Source organism: Salvia miltiorrhiza, chromosome 4 (assembly GCF_028751815.1).
Source record: "Salvia miltiorrhiza cultivar Shanhuang (shh) chromosome 4, IMPLAD_Smil_shh, whole genome shotgun sequence".
Classification (NCBI taxonomy): Eukaryota; Viridiplantae; Streptophyta; class Magnoliopsida; order Lamiales; family Lamiaceae; genus Salvia; species Salvia miltiorrhiza.
Window position 1 is genome coordinate 39,923,184 of NC_080390.1, and position 16,726 is coordinate 39,939,909.

The following is a 16,726-nucleotide window of genomic DNA, read 5'->3' on the forward strand; positions in this document are numbered from 1 at the left end:
CTACATTATTCTTACATATTTTTTTCTTTAATTATTGTGAGGAATATGGAAATTATGTAAAGCGAGAGTAGTATAAAGAATTTAATAATTTATCATCAATTTTGGATAGAATATAAGATATGACATTTATTTGGAAGAAGATTTTTTTTTTGAAAATATGGTACTTATTAATATTATTATTATTATGGGGCTAGTGACATAAGAAAAAGCCCAAACCGGAAAAGGAAAATAATAATAGAATTGTAAACTACATTTTTCCTAGAAATAAGAAAAAGAGAAATCAAATTGAACAAATTTCAGTGCGTGCTAATTTTAATTGATTATAGTAATAAACAAACTAGTTGATAGTGTTTGTTTCTCAAAAAAAAAAAAAAAAAAAACAGTTGATAGTGTCCCCTGAAATCCAGGACCGCTTGAACGGGAGCGTGAGTGTCACTGCCATACTTTAATTTTCACGCTAATCTATAGTCAAATTTTACTTATGACTGGGATTTTACTATTAAATATTAATTATACTAATACTAATAATAATAACCAATGCTGTCTTCTCGTTCTTGCCCCCCTTTATCTGTTATTCCTCACCTTTTCTATTGTCGCTTTAACCAAAACCCCAAAAATTAAAAGAAAAGAGAAATCAGTATTGAGTTCAGACACAGTTAAGCAGTGATTAATTAATATACCATTCTCTGTACACACAAGTTGTATATATAATACGCACCACCATTTTCCTGTCAACTGCTTCTTCCCTCCCTTCTCACAATTCGCAGTTCTTCTGTTTTCCGACACTCCAACTTGTCACATTCCCACATTCTTCCTTAGATTTGGCTTCGTAAACTCAACAATAGTATAATGCAAGCAATTTGCACATTGTAAGAGGAGAGGGGAGCCATTCTAGAGAGAGAGAGAGAGGGAGGTGTAAATTAGAGAGAGAAACCATGAAGGCTAACCACCGAGTTCCGCAGTGGGTTTTTTGGGCGTGCATGGCGGTGTTCCTTGGATGTGGGGCGGTGCAGTGTAGTGTGACTTATGACAGAAAGGCCATGGTCATCAATGGCCAGAGAAGAATTCTCATTTCTGGCTCCATACACTACCCAAGAAGCACTCCTGAGGTAGTAAAGTTGTAATCTTTTCCCCCTTTTTTGAGATTTCTGGTGAATTTATGGGTCGCATTTGTGTGTTTAGATGTGGGAAGATCTAATTAACAAGGCTAAAGATGGAGGTCTGGATGTCATTGATACTTATGTGTTCTGGAATGTTCACGAACCTTCTCCTGGCAATGTACTACTCTCTCTTCTCAATTTTTGTAACCTTTTGCCTCTTCTTGTTGTAATTTGGTTGGAATGCTGTGTGTGTGTGTGTTTTTTTCAGTATAACTTTGAAGGGAGAAATGATCTAGTGAGGTTTGTGAAGACTGTTAAGAAAGCAGGGTTGTATGTTCATCTCCGTATGGGGCCTTATGTTTGTGCCGAATGGAACTTTGGGTAACAATTCCTTTCATCTTGTGTAGATCTATCCTACAAACCATTAAGCTCCAAACTCACCTTCACACACACACCACTGAGTCCAGCATTTTGGCTTCAGGTCTTAGTCTTCAAATGTGACAAATTGTGTTATCTATTCTATTTTTGAGGTTCTGTGTCTTGAAATGCTCTTGTTCTGTATATGCAGGGGATTTCCAGTGTGGCTGAAATATGTACCAGGGATTAGTTTCAGGACAGATAATGAGCCTTTCAAGGTTATTATAATGTTCTGCCTTTTGCTTCTGTGCTTGTTACTATTTTCTTTTTGAGGAGTTGAGGAGATAGAATATGACCTTTCCAAAGCATGAAATTTGAGAATTGTGAACGGGAAGTCCTTGTCAAACTGTTATTAAGCTGCATTACATTTATACGGTTTTGTGGTGGCAGATGGCTATGAAGGGGTTTGCTGAGAAAATCGTTAATCTCATGAAGAGTGAAAATCTGTATGAATCACAGGGTGGACCCATTATATTGTCTCAGGTGTGGTTTTCATCTGATTAATTTTCTGTTTTCCCTTTTGTCTAGGTTGGTTTTCGTATTACTTCTCTGCTTGTTTGTTATATGTTCTGATAAGTCAATGTCTATACACAGATTGAAAATGAGTATGGGCCACAAGCGAAACTACTTGGTGCTCCTGGCCATCAATATGCTACTTGGGCTGCAAACATGGCTGTTGCACTTGACACCGGGGTTCCATGGGTGATGTGCAAAGAAGAAGATGCCCCAGATCCTGTGGTATGAAATTATTGAAGCAAAACTCAGCATTTTCCGTCAGTGCTCAATGGTCCTAGCTAATTGCTTTTATTGGATTTTGATTCGCGGCACTCGTAGACAGATATTTATCTTTAATATCAGATGAAAGTAGTAAAATAAGAAAAAATCGTTGCTTGTCTAGAAGACTTGGAATTCTCAGTGCATCCATTTCTCATCTTTCCTGTTGTTGGCAGATTAACACATGCAATGGGTTCTATTGTGATGCTTTCACCCCCAACAAACCTTACAAGCCAACAATGTGGACTGAAGCTTGGAGTGGCTGGTAAGTAAATCTTTTAGTTCTCATCACTTACTGGATGGAGAATCGCAGAATTGATCATGTATAATCTCTCTTTTATCAACAATTAGGTTTACAGAATTTGGCGGTCCAACGCATGAGAGGCCTGTTCAGGATTTAGCATTTGCTGTGGCTAGATTTATACAGAAGGGAGGCTCATTTTTGAACTATTACATGGTTGGTTTCATAATTGACCAATGTCATGGCTTCATTCTTCCCAAAGAATTTAGTAATGGTAGTTAACTAACATGGCAACACAATTGTTCTTTGTAAACAGTACCATGGAGGCACGAATTTTGGGCGCTCCGCAGGAGGCCCTTTCATTACTACAAGCTATGATTATGATGCTCCACTAGATGAATATGGTACAGATAATTCTAATTCATGCTTTATTCTGTAAGTCAATCCTAGATTGTATTGGAATTGCTATAATCATTGTAGGGTATATTGTAAATAGCAAAATCTTTCTTTAAGGCACAGAGAGAAACAACTGAGGTGCATTTGTAAATGCTTTTGATGGAGGTTGTTTGTGGGTGCCTGAGAAAAATCTATTTGATTTCTTAATCAGGAGAGGAACCTAGTTAAAAGTTTTTTACTAATAAAAGAAGTCGCTCTTAACAAGGCTTTCTCCTGTATGGCTTGAGCTTAAGGCGCAAAAAACAGTGTGATGATTGTTTATGCCCTTTTGAGTTGTATTCAAATTTGACACCACCAAGCAAACTCAATGCTTGCTGTTTTAACCTGACAGGTTTGATCCAACAACCTAAATATGGCCATTTGAAGGAACTGCATAGAGCTGTCAAATTATGTGAGAAAGCTCTAGTTTCAGCAGATCCCGTGGTGACTTCTCTAGGGAGCCTTCAGCAGGTTTCTACCTCTTACCTTCTGTCGCCAGATGCAGTTGCCATTTTTGACAGCTGTCCTCTGAATATTTATTCATTTTTCTTTCAGGCTCATGTATACACTTCAGAGTCAGGCGATTGTGCAGCATTTCTTTCTAATTATGATACTAAGTCTGTGGTGAGAGTTATGTTCAATAACATGCACTACAACCTGCCGCCTTGGTCCATTAGCATCCTTCCTGACTGCAGAAACGTTGTCTTTAATACAGCCAAAGTATGTAATATTCATTACAGTGATAGGCCGGTTCTCGTAGAGACTTTATTACTTTATGCAACTAAGTATCTTTTATTCTTAATTTCTCTCCCTGAGATGAGATTTTATTGTCTGAATCGCAGGTTGGAGTTCAAACATCACAAATGGAAATGCTACCGACTAATAAAGAAGTGTTCTCCTGGGAAACATTCAACGAAGATTTAACTTCTCTTGATGACAGCTCAACCTTCACTGCTGTTGGTCTCTTGGAGCAGATAAATGTTACAAGAGATGCGACCGATTATCTCTGGTATACAACTAGGTAAGTTGAATTGGCAAGTGAACCACTTGTGTCCACCGCTTCTTATTATATGTATATTACTTGCAAATTTTTTCTAGCTGGGCCACTTTTTACAAATCATTTGGAGGTTGGCAATTCTCAAATTAAGTAACACTTGTATCATGCTAGTGATTCTTTTGTTATGCCTATATGGATATGAAACTCGGATACTTACGCAATATTGTGTCCCTTGTGATAGAGTTAACTATATTTAGTGTTCTTCTCTGTGTTGGCAGTGTTGATATTGGTTCATCAGAGTCCTTTCTGCAAGGTGGGGAGCTCCCAACTCTTATTGTTCAGTCAACTGGTCATGCTCTGCATGTTTTTGTGAACGGACAGCTCTCTGGTAGATAATCTGCTTCTGTAATTTTTCAAGGCCTTACACGTCATATTACATTTCTTTACATAAGGCTAATTATCTATGTCATGCTAATTGTGTTGTCTAGGTTCTGCTTCTGGCACGAGGCAAAACAGGAGATTTATGTTTAAGGGAAAAGTTAACTTTCATGCTGGATCTAACAAGATTAGTCTCCTGAGTGTGGCCGTTGGATTGCCAGTTAGTGCTTTTGATCATTTATCTTTAATAGACACATTCTTATTTCATATAATTAGTGTATAACTAGTTACTTAAACTGTTAAACATTTGATTTGATTACATATATAAGGGTATTTCTACTAGCTCATCTATCATTTATGAGCTCTTACGCTTGCGAATCTACCTGACATTTGTGTCTTTTAAATTGGAGAATGTTGGCGGACATTATGAGTCATGGAACACTGGAATCTTGGGTCCCGTTGCATTGCTAGGACTTGACCACGGAAAATTGGATTTGTCCTGGGCAAAATGGACTTACCAGGTATATATACGTGACGACTGACATCATAATTTTCCACCATAATGTCTTAGGTTTAGGACCGCTCTCTCATGATCGTCTCCTGAGTAGGTTGGTCTTAAGGGAGAAGCTATGAATCTTGTCTCTCCAAACAGTTTCTCCTCAGTTGAGTGGATGCAAGGTTCACTAATAGCCCAGAGGCAGCAGCCTTTGACATGGCATAAGGTACAACAAAATACTCAATGAAGTATAGACCCTGGTCGACAAGAGACTTGCATCGTGAATTTGTTCTGTTCAAACTCTGCAGGCCTATTTTGAAGCACCAGATGGAGATGAGCCATTGGCTTTGGACATGAGTAGCATGGGCAAAGGCCAATTGTGGGTGAATGGCCAGAGTCTGGGAAGATACTGGACTGCTTATGCCACCGGTGATTGCAATGGATGTAGTTACACGGGAAGTTTCCGGCCAACCAAGTGCCAACTCGGGTGTGGGCAACCAACTCAAAGATGGTAGGTCTTGATTCGAACTTTTATTAATTAGCATGTCGATGCATGAATGAATGTACGGCATAACAAAAGAAAAAGAATCAGAAGTTACGAGTTGAGGCTGAAAAACGACTACTCTTTCAGGTATCATCTACCACGTTCTTGGCTAAAACCAACCGAAAATGTGGTGGTACTTTTTGAAGAACTTGGAGGAGATCCCACGAGGATCGCTCTTGTCAAGAGGTCACTAACCAGCGTTTGTGCTGACGTTGCTGAGTATCACCCTAACATTAAGAACTGGCAAATAGAAAGCTACGGCCAGCCTGAAGAGTTCCACAAACCCAAGGTTCATCTGCGCTGTGCTCCTGGACAGTCCATTTCTTCCATTAAGTTTGCAAGCTTCGGAACTCCTCTTGGAACCTGTGGTAACTTCCAGCAAGGAGCTTGCCATGCTTCAACTTCATATGCCATCTTAGAGAAGGTATACTTCCTTCTTTCCTTTAAACTGCAGGAGATTATCTCTCTCTATATATATAAGGCATTATCTTATTCAATGCTCAAACTGTTTGATTTCTTTGAACCTTGCAGAAGTGCATTGGGCAGCAGAGATGCACTGTGACAATATCCAACAGTAACTTTGGGCATGATCCATGTCCGAATGTGCTAAAGCGGCTGTCAGTTGAAGCAATATGTTCCCCTTCGAACTAACCAGCATAGATCGAGCAAACAAAGGCGAAAAAGAGTGAGATACTATAGGAAATGTCACTGGAAAGGTAGCTTTTTTATGAGTATTTATGATTTGTGAGCTGCGGCTATTTCATGCCCGATTCTGGCAAGCATCGGTCGTGCAAAGCTAGGTAGATTTGACTTATACAGGTGCCTAAGGAGAACCTGTATGATAGTATAGGATAGATTGTGGATTGGTGGACTTGAAAAGTGCAAGTCCTGAATGAAGCTCAAGTTGTGGTCATTTTTCCCATTTTAACAGGAAAATATGAACCACGGCTGCTGCAGCTTCTGCTTTCAAGTGGTTAAAGTGATTAAGTGTGGAGAGATTTCATGTCTCTAGTGTGAACTTGTTCCTCATTTTTTTTTTCTTTTAATTATTGAATTTGTGTAGTTATTATTGCCTACTGATTTGATTGACCTGAATACGCCTATGATGATTTGTTTTCCTTTACTACATTCATTTCTAATTGCAATGTTTGTGGTTGAATTCTTTCTTCTTCCTCTATTTTGTAAGACAATGTAACTCTTGCAGCAAGGATTTGCGACATGCACCGGGAAGGCCACTTCCCTTTCCATCTTAAATTATACTCCCACGATCCACGATAACTATGATTTTGTTGTCATTTTCGTCTGTTCATAATAAGTGTGGTCTTTTCATTTTAAGACATATATCTTTATACTACAATCTTACTCTCCTTAATAACCATGTCGAAAAAAATTAGGCCAAGTGAGGTGGAATGGAGGGAGTATAAATTTACAGTTAGATATCAATTTTATTTTCTATAATTTTACTCTTTCGTAAAATCATGCCGTTAATGAAAATATATTCAATATGTAATTTAAAATAAAGGCCACGACGAGAGTTGTAATCTGATGTATTATATGTAAAAAAAGGTTTAAGATAAACAAGTTAGTATAACCATTTAAAGTTGTGAAACAATTTATATATAGCAGGTTGAGATCCAGTAAGAATACTATCTTCCATGATAAATGAGAATAACGAATAAACTTCCATTCAAAAAAAAAAAAAAAAAAGAGAATAACGTATAAATTGTTTATGTGTAAATGTTATATGATTATGTGATAGTATTTATGTGTAGGTCTTTCGTTTTATTTGAATTATTAATGATAATTTTAGTTATAGAATAATTTCATTATTTCATTAAGTAGTAGATTAAATTTTATTAATATCATTAAATTTAAATTAAATATATATGAAATTGATGAATATATATATATATATATATATATATATATATATATGCAAAGGTTCAATGAAGAAGGCCTAAATGTAAGAAAGAAGAGAGAAGTAATCTTGGCCCTCCATATCACTTAATCGTGTGGTCAATTTTCATCAAACTTTCAGCCAAATTATAGGAAGGATTCGGCCCTCATATGAATAATGAAGGCTCATTTCGTAAATCAACATTTAATCTTAACCGAATTCCCATATTTAATGATTAAAAGATTCAATTTATTTAAGGAATATATTATTCCTCCCTAAATTAGCGTGATATGCTTATATCAAATATTTGATATTGCATTAGAATAGCTTTTCGGCGCACAATTATTGTAATTATTCAGATGATTTCTGCGTCTATATGTTCATATTATTGAGAGTGAATATTATTGTTTAACTTCATATTCAAATCTATCATTAAAGTTCACAAGTTATTATATGTTTATGTTCGAATTCAATTTGAATTATTAGCAAATGTTTGATATTTGGGTTCATATAGTTCAGTAAATATTGTATGTTCGACAAATCCAATAAACAAGTTCAACATAAATAAACTTTGAATTTTTCAAAATGAGTGAAAATTCAATAAATATTATATGTTCAACAAACGATTCGAACAAGTTCAACATAAATATATAGCAAACTATAATTAACTTTCACTGAAATAAGATTCAAACCCATAAAAAAATGAAACCAGAAATCCAAGAAAAACATTATGAACTTAACATTTCCCTGCATTGAAATTTCACAAGTTGGATGAACTTATTATATATTTTAATGAACTTCATAAACTACCTAGATACTGCACCTCATAAGTATGAGGATATCTAAGGATAAGGAATTCATCGAATACCACTTTGTTATTAATCGAATAAAGAAAATTCAATATTGATGATTCAAATTTATTCAAGTACCTAACTTTGATTAATTATTGGAAAAATGTGCAGATCCATTCTTGTAGTAGATAGTAGCCCCTATAGCGTATAGCTCCCCATAGTCGAAGTTGGAACAAATTTATTCAATACAAATTTTTAATACATTTTTGTATGAACAAATATATAGTTATATCCTTCTTACTTTAATGAACAAATCTCATTTTCTAACTTACCAAATCTCATTCTCTAAATGAATAGTGTATTAATTATGATGAACGTATTTTACTGATTTGATGAACGTATTTTACTAATTTGAACGTAATTTGTTGAGCAAATAGTTATATCATTTAAACTTTGCTAGAGTTTCCCGGATTGATGAAATTATATTTTTCGTTTAGTATAATGAATTTTTAATACGTTTTGTACGAACAAATAGTTATATCCTTTGAACTTTCATGAACAACTCTCATTTTTTAAATGAACATAACTCAATTTTTGCAATGAATAATTTATTAATTATGATGAACTTATAGCACTTTGTTTATTTTTTTTGAACATAATGACAAATTTTTTTAATCTCAATTTTCTATGAACATAATGGCAATTTTTTTAACGTATTTAATACTTTTTAATGAACTTATCGCACTTTGTTTATTTTTTTTGCACCAAAAAAAAGCTTACCTATAAATTTGTTTGTTCCGTTTAATTGAATAGACAAATATGCTGAGTGAAGTATTAAGATTTTTGACAGATAATTGATTCATATAAAAAATTATCTATGAATTTTTTTATGAAAATTAATATACAAATATATGTTCCCTCTAGTTTATAAGGGCATCGATTTTGATACATAATATCATAGAGAAATCTCAATGGAAGAATGCAATCGTTAAAATAAATGATAAATCTCAACCATTAAGAAAAAGAACAAAAGAAAATTTTGATGAACATACAAAAAGTGTGATGAACAATCAAAAACTCTCGGTGAACATCACTTTCTGTAACCTTGAACCTCCTCCTTGCATCAACTTCAAGTTCAAAAGTTTGAGGATTGAACTTATTCAGAACCCAGCATCCCAATCTCTCCGGTAAATCTGTTCTTCGACCATATACACAAACAAAACTACAATCATCAATAAAAATTCATATGTTCGCAACAATACAAATTTAAGTTTATTGAAAAAATAGCAAAATGAAGTAAATCTTTAATCTGCTATTTGGGTTCGTCAAAAAATTACGCTGCAAATACACCCAAAAACAAAAAAGAACATAACAAATTAAATAAATAGTGTTTACGAACAAGCACTGAAAAAGTCCTAAGAAATCCAACAAAAACAATGAAAAGTACATAAATACACACATAGGTCGAAATCAATAACATAATTATCCCGAATAATTTAGAAAAATCAGAAACAAGTTCGCAATGTATCAAAAGCCGAATATGTCACAGCCCGCCCTAACTATGGATAGTTAGGCCGAGTGATCCACGACTAGGGATGTGGTTAAAGAAGAAGGGGAAGAAAAGGGGCGTCATTTATAGCCGTAAAACTTACTCATCTTAATAAAACTCGTCATTTTTATTCATTAATACTCAATTGAAAACAGTCTATGAAAGACAGCATAAAACTTAATTAATATCATTAATCAAGTTATACATCGTATGAAACCATTCTCTTAAGACTCAAAGTATGACATAACATACTATAACATCAACAACATCTTGCAGCGGAAAGTAGCTAGACATATGTATGAAGACATATTCTAGACAGGTTAACTATTTATTAACAACCCTGGAGACTCCGCTCATTGCAGCACCATCATCACATCAGCTCAACCTGCACATTTAGAAAACATATGCAGGGCTGAGTACAAAAGCACTCAGTGGGCACGTATGCCTAGGTATAAAAATACATGCTTCAAAACTGTAAATTGTCATGCCATCATAAACAGTACAGCAAGGGAGTTTTTCGCTAAAAAGGCCCAAGCTTACTAAGTTCATTTGTGATTCTTAAAGTTCGTCTGATCAGACTAAGTTCTTTTGTAATCTATCATATCTGAAACTGTGTGCCGGAGAGGTGGCCACCTCTCACGGTCACTTGACCGGCCAACCCGCTAGATGACTCACGGTCACTGGTGTACACTAGCCCTGGCAGGATAGCTATCAACTGCTCAGGACCCGAATTCGATTGCATCATTGGCAAAGCCAAAGCAGATAGATATCATACTAAAATTTAAACATTTTATGGCAAGACAACAGTTGTAATATTTTCCAGTTCAAAGATTTGTAACGAAATAACTTGTTCAAAGATAGCATTAAACTCGTTTGATAGATATATAAAACTGAAATTAACAGTTAAATCATCTCATGCATTCATTCGTATAAGAGGCCTACGACACGCAGGGGATCTCTATATACGTATAGTAAAAGTAATACCCACCTCGTTGTGTCTCTGTATCAATGAGTAACGTCACTCTCTCCCTCAAGTCGTTACTTCCCAAAAGGACCTTCATCGTTATGAAGAATTGGTGAGAAGTTATAAAAGAAACCTCGATCAATAATCTAATCTCTTTTATGAAACATTAGTATCTCTAATGTTCATCTCTCTTGATTGTTAATCAATATAACAATTATTATCTCTCGTCATTACTCATTAATTATAACATCCTTATGTTATAATTAGCAGCTCTTCAATTAAAAGAAATATTTAACACATCGAAAAGTCCACTTTCTTAGCAGATCTATTCGCTCTCATCTCGTCTAATTAACCAATTAGAAGTTAAACTATCCATTAAGCATGTATTTGAGTCACGGGTCAACAAGAATTGACTATGCTCAAATCCTAATTTCACTAAAAATTTCGGCATGACCTATTCATATATAATGTCAACCACGAGATTTCAACGCGTGAATCTCACTACGTGAACTCGTCTCTCGACTCAAAACTTAACATCTTGACATCTTTTCAACGCAAACCAAACAATTCAAAATCATCAAAACTCTTTATCAGTAAACTATCATTTATACTCGACACCAATTGTTCGAGTGTCAGATACCAACATTTATGTGCGTTAATCATAACTCTCACAACTCACACCATTTAGTCATATCGTATCATCCATCAAAACAAATATAATCAAGTTATTTTCTAGAAAGTTTTGCTGTTTTTGTGTCATCTTTAAAAATTCATAACAACCAACTCAATCATCATAAACTCTCATACCAATTGATCTCAAAAACTTCATGAAGTGTAGTTCACTCTAAAAATGGTAGTTAACCAAAAAGGTTAAAGGTTTTTGGAGATATTGCTCTTTTAGTGCAGGCTGTCAAAGATTGACAGTTTCTGCCAATTTTGTTTAGGCCATTAGAAACCAAGGCAAACCTTAATAAAATTCCATCAAATTTAATCATCCAAAACTAAAGGTATCCTTGAAGATTTGGTTAAAATTTCACAAGAGAAAACGTTCATATGATCTGCCAAATAAACAATGAAACTCATACACTTTTACTGTTGGACAAATATGACAGCAGAACAGGGCATTTTTGAAATAATAAACTGCTCTGTTTCAGAGGTCATAAAAATTGAAATCTTATGTTTTTAGAAAAGTATTGAAGTCTAGTTTCGTTTAAAAAAAACGGTGATGCAAAATCCTTCATGGATTAATAGATATAAACGTTTTTGTGAAGTCTACCAATAGTTGACAGATTCTGTCAAGGATTTTTCAAAATATCTTTAAAATAGCAAACATCATCCAAAAGACATGAAATTTTGCAGCAACGAAATACACATATCATAGATAAACATACTAAAATTTCAGAGCCATCAAGCAATGAAAACTCATCGAAACATAAGCTTGAAACTGCTGTAAAATTTTGACAGAATTCCAGTTTTAATTTCGTTCAACAATTATCATCCATAAATTGTAAATCAATTAGCATGCTCATGTGATATCGTAGAACACATATACGCAATAATATTCATTATGCAACGTCTCTAACTTCACGAATTTAAATAATCATACTCTAAAAATTTATACAATTTTCGTGCTTGGAAAAATACGAATTTAATATATATCGATTCTAGCATACCCCTAAGCACAAATATCAAGTCAAAACGATCAAACAAAAATCGAAAGACAAGCTAATATGTGAAAAACGGGGCTGCCCTCATGGGTTTCATAGCTACGGTTCGTTCCGTTCTTACTCCCTTCATTAAACATGCTCAACATCTACCCAAGAACAACATACTAAAATTTCACGACGATCCGACGTCGTTCCAAAATAAAGTCGAGAATCGACGTTTTTCGACGTCGACGAAAATCGAAAAGAAAACCATCAAAACGTAGGTAGAGATCTTACCTACTTAGATACGTGATCGAAAAGATGATCGGCGCTCGTCTCGGTGCTCAAATCGGAGGTCAAAAGCTCCAACTCCTCAACAATGGTGTTATGCGTGAGTTTAGTGTGTGTTTTAGGTGTTGTGTGTGTGAGTTAAAAGTGTTTGGCTGAAACAAACGTGTAATATGTGTGAGTGAGTGAGTTTGGGCGGTTGGGGGGGTGGTTAGGGGTAGGGTAGGTTAGATATTTAGGATATTAACCCGTTAGTCGTTAAATATCTCGTTTCGTCTCGTCTCGTTTTAACGACTAACTACCCATACTCTTCGTTACTCGCCCTCTCAACTCCTACTCACTTTTATTACACTCGTAATTCTATATAAATATAGAAAATACAAGCTCGTTCTCGAAATTCTGATAAACGAGATTTACACGTTTATTGAGAAATCCCGATTTACTATTCACTCGTCGTCCAAAAATAAAAACTTTCATTATTGGACTCGTATCGAAAAACTAAGAATATTTCTCGACGACGTGCACGTAAGATTTTGAAAGTCGACAAAAAGACGAAATAGCCGTACTTTACTATTCATCGTCAAAAAGTCAAAAATTTCAAAAACGTCTTAACGGACTCAGATTTCACTTCCGAGTTCACCGTTCTCATTCAAATAGTTATCTAGAATTATTCAAATACTCAAACTCAAATACGGATATAAAATCCCACATCATCCTCACATCATCAAAAGAACATCTCAACATCTTTAAAATATAACAACAAAACTTCATATAACTCTTCATCTCTTTACAAAGTAAATCAAACAAGGGATCTAAACCCTAATTACTCAAACTTAAGCAATTAACACGTCATCAAAAGCCCGGGTGTTACATACCCTCCCCCTTAAAATAAATTTCGTCCCGAAATTTGTACCTCCTGTAAATGTTTCGGGTACTTCTCTCACATCTTATCCTCAAGCTCTCTTTCCACTTCTTTCTAACTATCATATCTCCATTGGACCTTATCCAATGCAATCGACTTATTACTCAATTGCCGAATTTTATGATCTAGCATCATCTGAGGTCTCTCTTCATAACTCAAGTCTGGTTCTAAGATCATTTCTTCTTAGTAAACCACATGGTTTGGGTCGAAAATATATATCCTCTCAATTGTGACACGTGAAACACGTTATGCACATTTCCAAAGCTAGGTGGCAAAGCCAACCTGTACGCTATTGGACCTATCTTTTGCAATATCTCGTAAGGACTTATAACTCTGGGTCTAAGCTGTCCTTTAACTCCAAATCTATTCATCCCCTTTTGAGGGTGAAACCTTCAAGAAAACTTTGTCTCCAATCTCGAAACTTTGTCTCACATCTTATAGGCAAACTCAATTAGTGGCAACACATTCTCCTGATGTACTCCTCTATCAAGGATAGTAGTTCTTATCATATCTTCTATCGTCTGCTATGCTAAAATTCATCCTTGTACCCAACTCTTTCTGTAACTCATCCAAAAACGTGATGTAAATTTTTTTTTTTATTGATCTCTTTCTGAGGTGATCTTACATCGGTACTCAAAGCAATCTTATAATCTCACGAACGTACAATTGTGCTAACTTATCTGGTCCATACGCGATTAGGATCGGTATGAAATGTGCAGATTTTGTTAGTCGATCTACAATCACCCAAATTGCTGTATTTTCTCTTTGACTTTTGGGTAAAGCTGTCACAAAATCCATCGTTATGTGATCCCATTTCTACTCGGGAATCTCCAACGGTTTTAACTTCCCATAGGGTCGTTGGTGTAATGCTTTCACTTGCTGACAAGCTAAGCATCGCTCTACAAACAAAGCTATGTCTCGTTTCATTCCGTCCCACAAAAATCTCTTTTTTTTTTCCACAACCTGATACATCTGTGTGCCTCCTGGGTGGGCGGTGTAAGGCGTGTCATGAGTCTCACTCATGATCGTATTCTTAAGTTCATCATCGCGGGGAATGCATCTTCTCCCCTCAAATAAGATAGCATTGTCTGATTTTTTTTTTTTTTTTTTTGTAGCTCTTGAGATCTCCTGCTCTTATCCTTTCTCGTAACTTGTTCATTGTCTCATCTTTCCTTGTGCTTCAATCACCATTTTCCTCAAACTAGGCATCGTCTCAACAATACTCGCTATCGTCCCTGGTGGTTTTATCATCTCTATCCTCATCTTGTCAAAGTCCTTTATAAGCTCATCCTCTCTCGTGAGAAGACATCCTAACTTTGACGAGACCTTTCGGCTCAATGCATCGGCTACTACATTGGCCTTGCCAGGGTGATAGTTAATGTCGCAGTTAACATCCTTTACTAATTCGAGCCATCTCATTTGCCTCATGTTAATATCCTTATGCTTGAAAAAGTATTTCAAAGTTTTGTGGTCCGTGAAAATCTCACATCTAACTCCGTAGAGATGATGTCTCCAAATTTTCAGGGCATGCACAACGGCTGCAAGCTCTAAATCATGCGTTGGATAATTTATCTCGTGGGGTCTAAGTTATCGTGATGCATAGACTATAACTCTTTCTTCTTGCATCAAAACACATCCTAGCCCACTCTTTAACGCATCTGCGTAGATGGTATACTCTTTATCCATTTCTAGGACTATCAGCACTGGTGCTGTAGTCAATTTCCTTTAAGCTCTTAAAAACTCTCTTTACACTCCTCTTTCCAATTGTACTTAACTTCTTTTCTCGGTCTTGCTATCATGGAAAATCCTTTAATAAACCTCTGATAGTATCCTGCTAAACCTAAAAAGTTGCGAATCTCGTTAGGCGTAGTTGGTGATCTTTACTCATGTACAACTTGTACCTTGACGGGGTCAACTTTAATTCCTTCGGATGATACAATATGTCCTAGAAAAGTTACTTCGTTCAACCAAAACTCGCACTTGGTGAATTTGGCAAAAAGCTTCTCAACTCTTAGCGTTTCCAACATCGTTCTCAAATGTTTTGGCGCTCCTTCTCATTCTTCGAATAGATGAGAATATCATCTATGAAAACTAGGATAAATTTATCCAGTTATTGATGGAACACTCGATTCATGTGATCCATGAAAACTACTGGTGCCTTCGTCAAACCGAATGGCATAACTATGAACTCATAGTTCTCATACCTCATTTTAAAAGCTGTCTTAGGTGTATCCTCCTGTCAAAGTTTCAACTGGTGGTAATCTGATCTCAAGTCAACTTTTAAGAAAAAGCTCGCTCCTCTTAATTGATCAAACAAGTCGTCTATCCTCGGTAAAGCATATTTGTTCTTGAGTGTCAATTTATTCAGTTCTCGATAATCTATGCACATTCTCAACGTGTCATCCTTCTTTTTGACAAAAAGGACTGGTGCTCCCCACGGGAAAGACACTAGGTCAAATAAAACCTAACTCGAGCAATTCTTGCAGCTGAATCTTCAGCTCTTGTAGCTCCTTAGGCGCCATTCTATAGGGTGCCTTCGACACTAGTGCTGATCCAGGTTCTAGGTCGATAGTGAACTCCAACTGTCTTGTTGGTGGCAATCCTGGTAAGACCTCGGGAAATACATCTCTATATTCCCTTACCACTACTACATTCTCAAAGTTTTTACTTGATTCTCCTTCATCATTCAAGTAAACTAGGTAAGCTTGTGCTCCTTTCTTCTTTACCAATTTCGATGCCTGAAGTGCCGAAATGATTGAAATTCTCTTCTTTCTATCAATGTCGTGAAAACATGTCTGTTCCTTCCCAGGTGGTTGGAAAGTTATCTGTCTCTTCTTACAATCAATCGGGGCAAAGTTTTCTGCTAACCAGTCCATCCTTAGAATAATGTCTACGTTCCACATAGGCATTAAGTGCAAGGTTCTTGCTTTCATCTTTAGTGGTCCTAACTCAAGCTCTAAGTTAGAAATCATGTGAGAAACTGTAGTAGCTCTTCCTACAGGAGTGATTACTCTCAACTTGGGACTAGCTCGTTTTGGTTCGAGTTTGAAGGTAACATGCTTCAAACACTTAAAGAATGCGAGGCTCCTGTATTAAACAGGATTCTAACTGGTGCATCCAATAACTTGCCCATACTACCTTAAAGTTCTGCCTTAAACTGGCACATAAAACTCAGACATCTCATCATCAGTATCCATCTTCTGATGAGCATATCGTGATAGCTCACAGAATTCTCGATTATACTCTACAACCGATTTCTTTCCTTGCATCAAACTTCGATAATCAGC

General features: G+C 35.9%; 1 protein-coding gene and 1 long non-coding RNA gene across 2 annotated transcripts; one reads left to right on the forward strand and one right to left on the reverse strand.

Annotated features, from left to right (window-relative positions):
- The first annotated feature begins 630 nt into the window (after positions 1-630).
- LOC131021629 (beta-galactosidase 3-like) lies at positions 631-6,508 on the forward strand. Its single transcript, XM_057950883.1, has 19 exons — positions 631-1,109; positions 1,183-1,278; positions 1,369-1,481; positions 1,669-1,735; positions 1,908-2,000; positions 2,112-2,255; positions 2,468-2,556; positions 2,643-2,748; positions 2,849-2,936; positions 3,320-3,438; positions 3,523-3,687; positions 3,810-3,988; positions 4,243-4,352; positions 4,453-4,562; positions 4,753-4,863; positions 4,951-5,064; positions 5,147-5,349; positions 5,470-5,806; positions 5,914-6,508. Exons 1-19 carry the CDS (start codon positions 936-938, stop codon positions 6,031-6,033), a joined length of 2,538 nt encoding a protein of 845 aa, XP_057806866.1. The 5' UTR covers positions 631-935; the 3' UTR covers positions 6,034-6,508.
- A 3,270-nt stretch (positions 6,509-9,778) lies between these two features.
- Positions 9,779-12,927, reverse strand: LOC131021630 (uncharacterized). Its single transcript, XR_009101016.1, has 2 exons — positions 12,527-12,927; positions 9,779-10,004 (listed from the first exon to the last, which is right to left on the reverse strand). It is a non-coding gene; the product is annotated as an uncharacterized LOC131021630 (long non-coding RNA).
- Between the last annotated feature and the right edge of the window lie 3,799 nt (positions 12,928-16,726).

Excerpts from the sequence above, each read along its gene's own strand:
- LOC131021629 (XM_057950883.1), top strand. The coding sequence starts at position 936 with ATGAAGGCTAACCACCGAGTTCCGCAGTGGGTTTTTTGGGCGTGCATG. Across the intron at positions 4,353-4,452 it reads TGTGAACGGACAGCTCTCTG|GTTCTGCTTCTGGCACGAGG; the intron begins GTAGATAATCTG and ends TGTGTTGTCTAG. Across the intron at positions 5,065-5,146 it reads AGCCTTTGACATGGCATAAG|GCCTATTTTGAAGCACCAGA; the intron begins GTACAACAAAAT and ends CAAACTCTGCAG.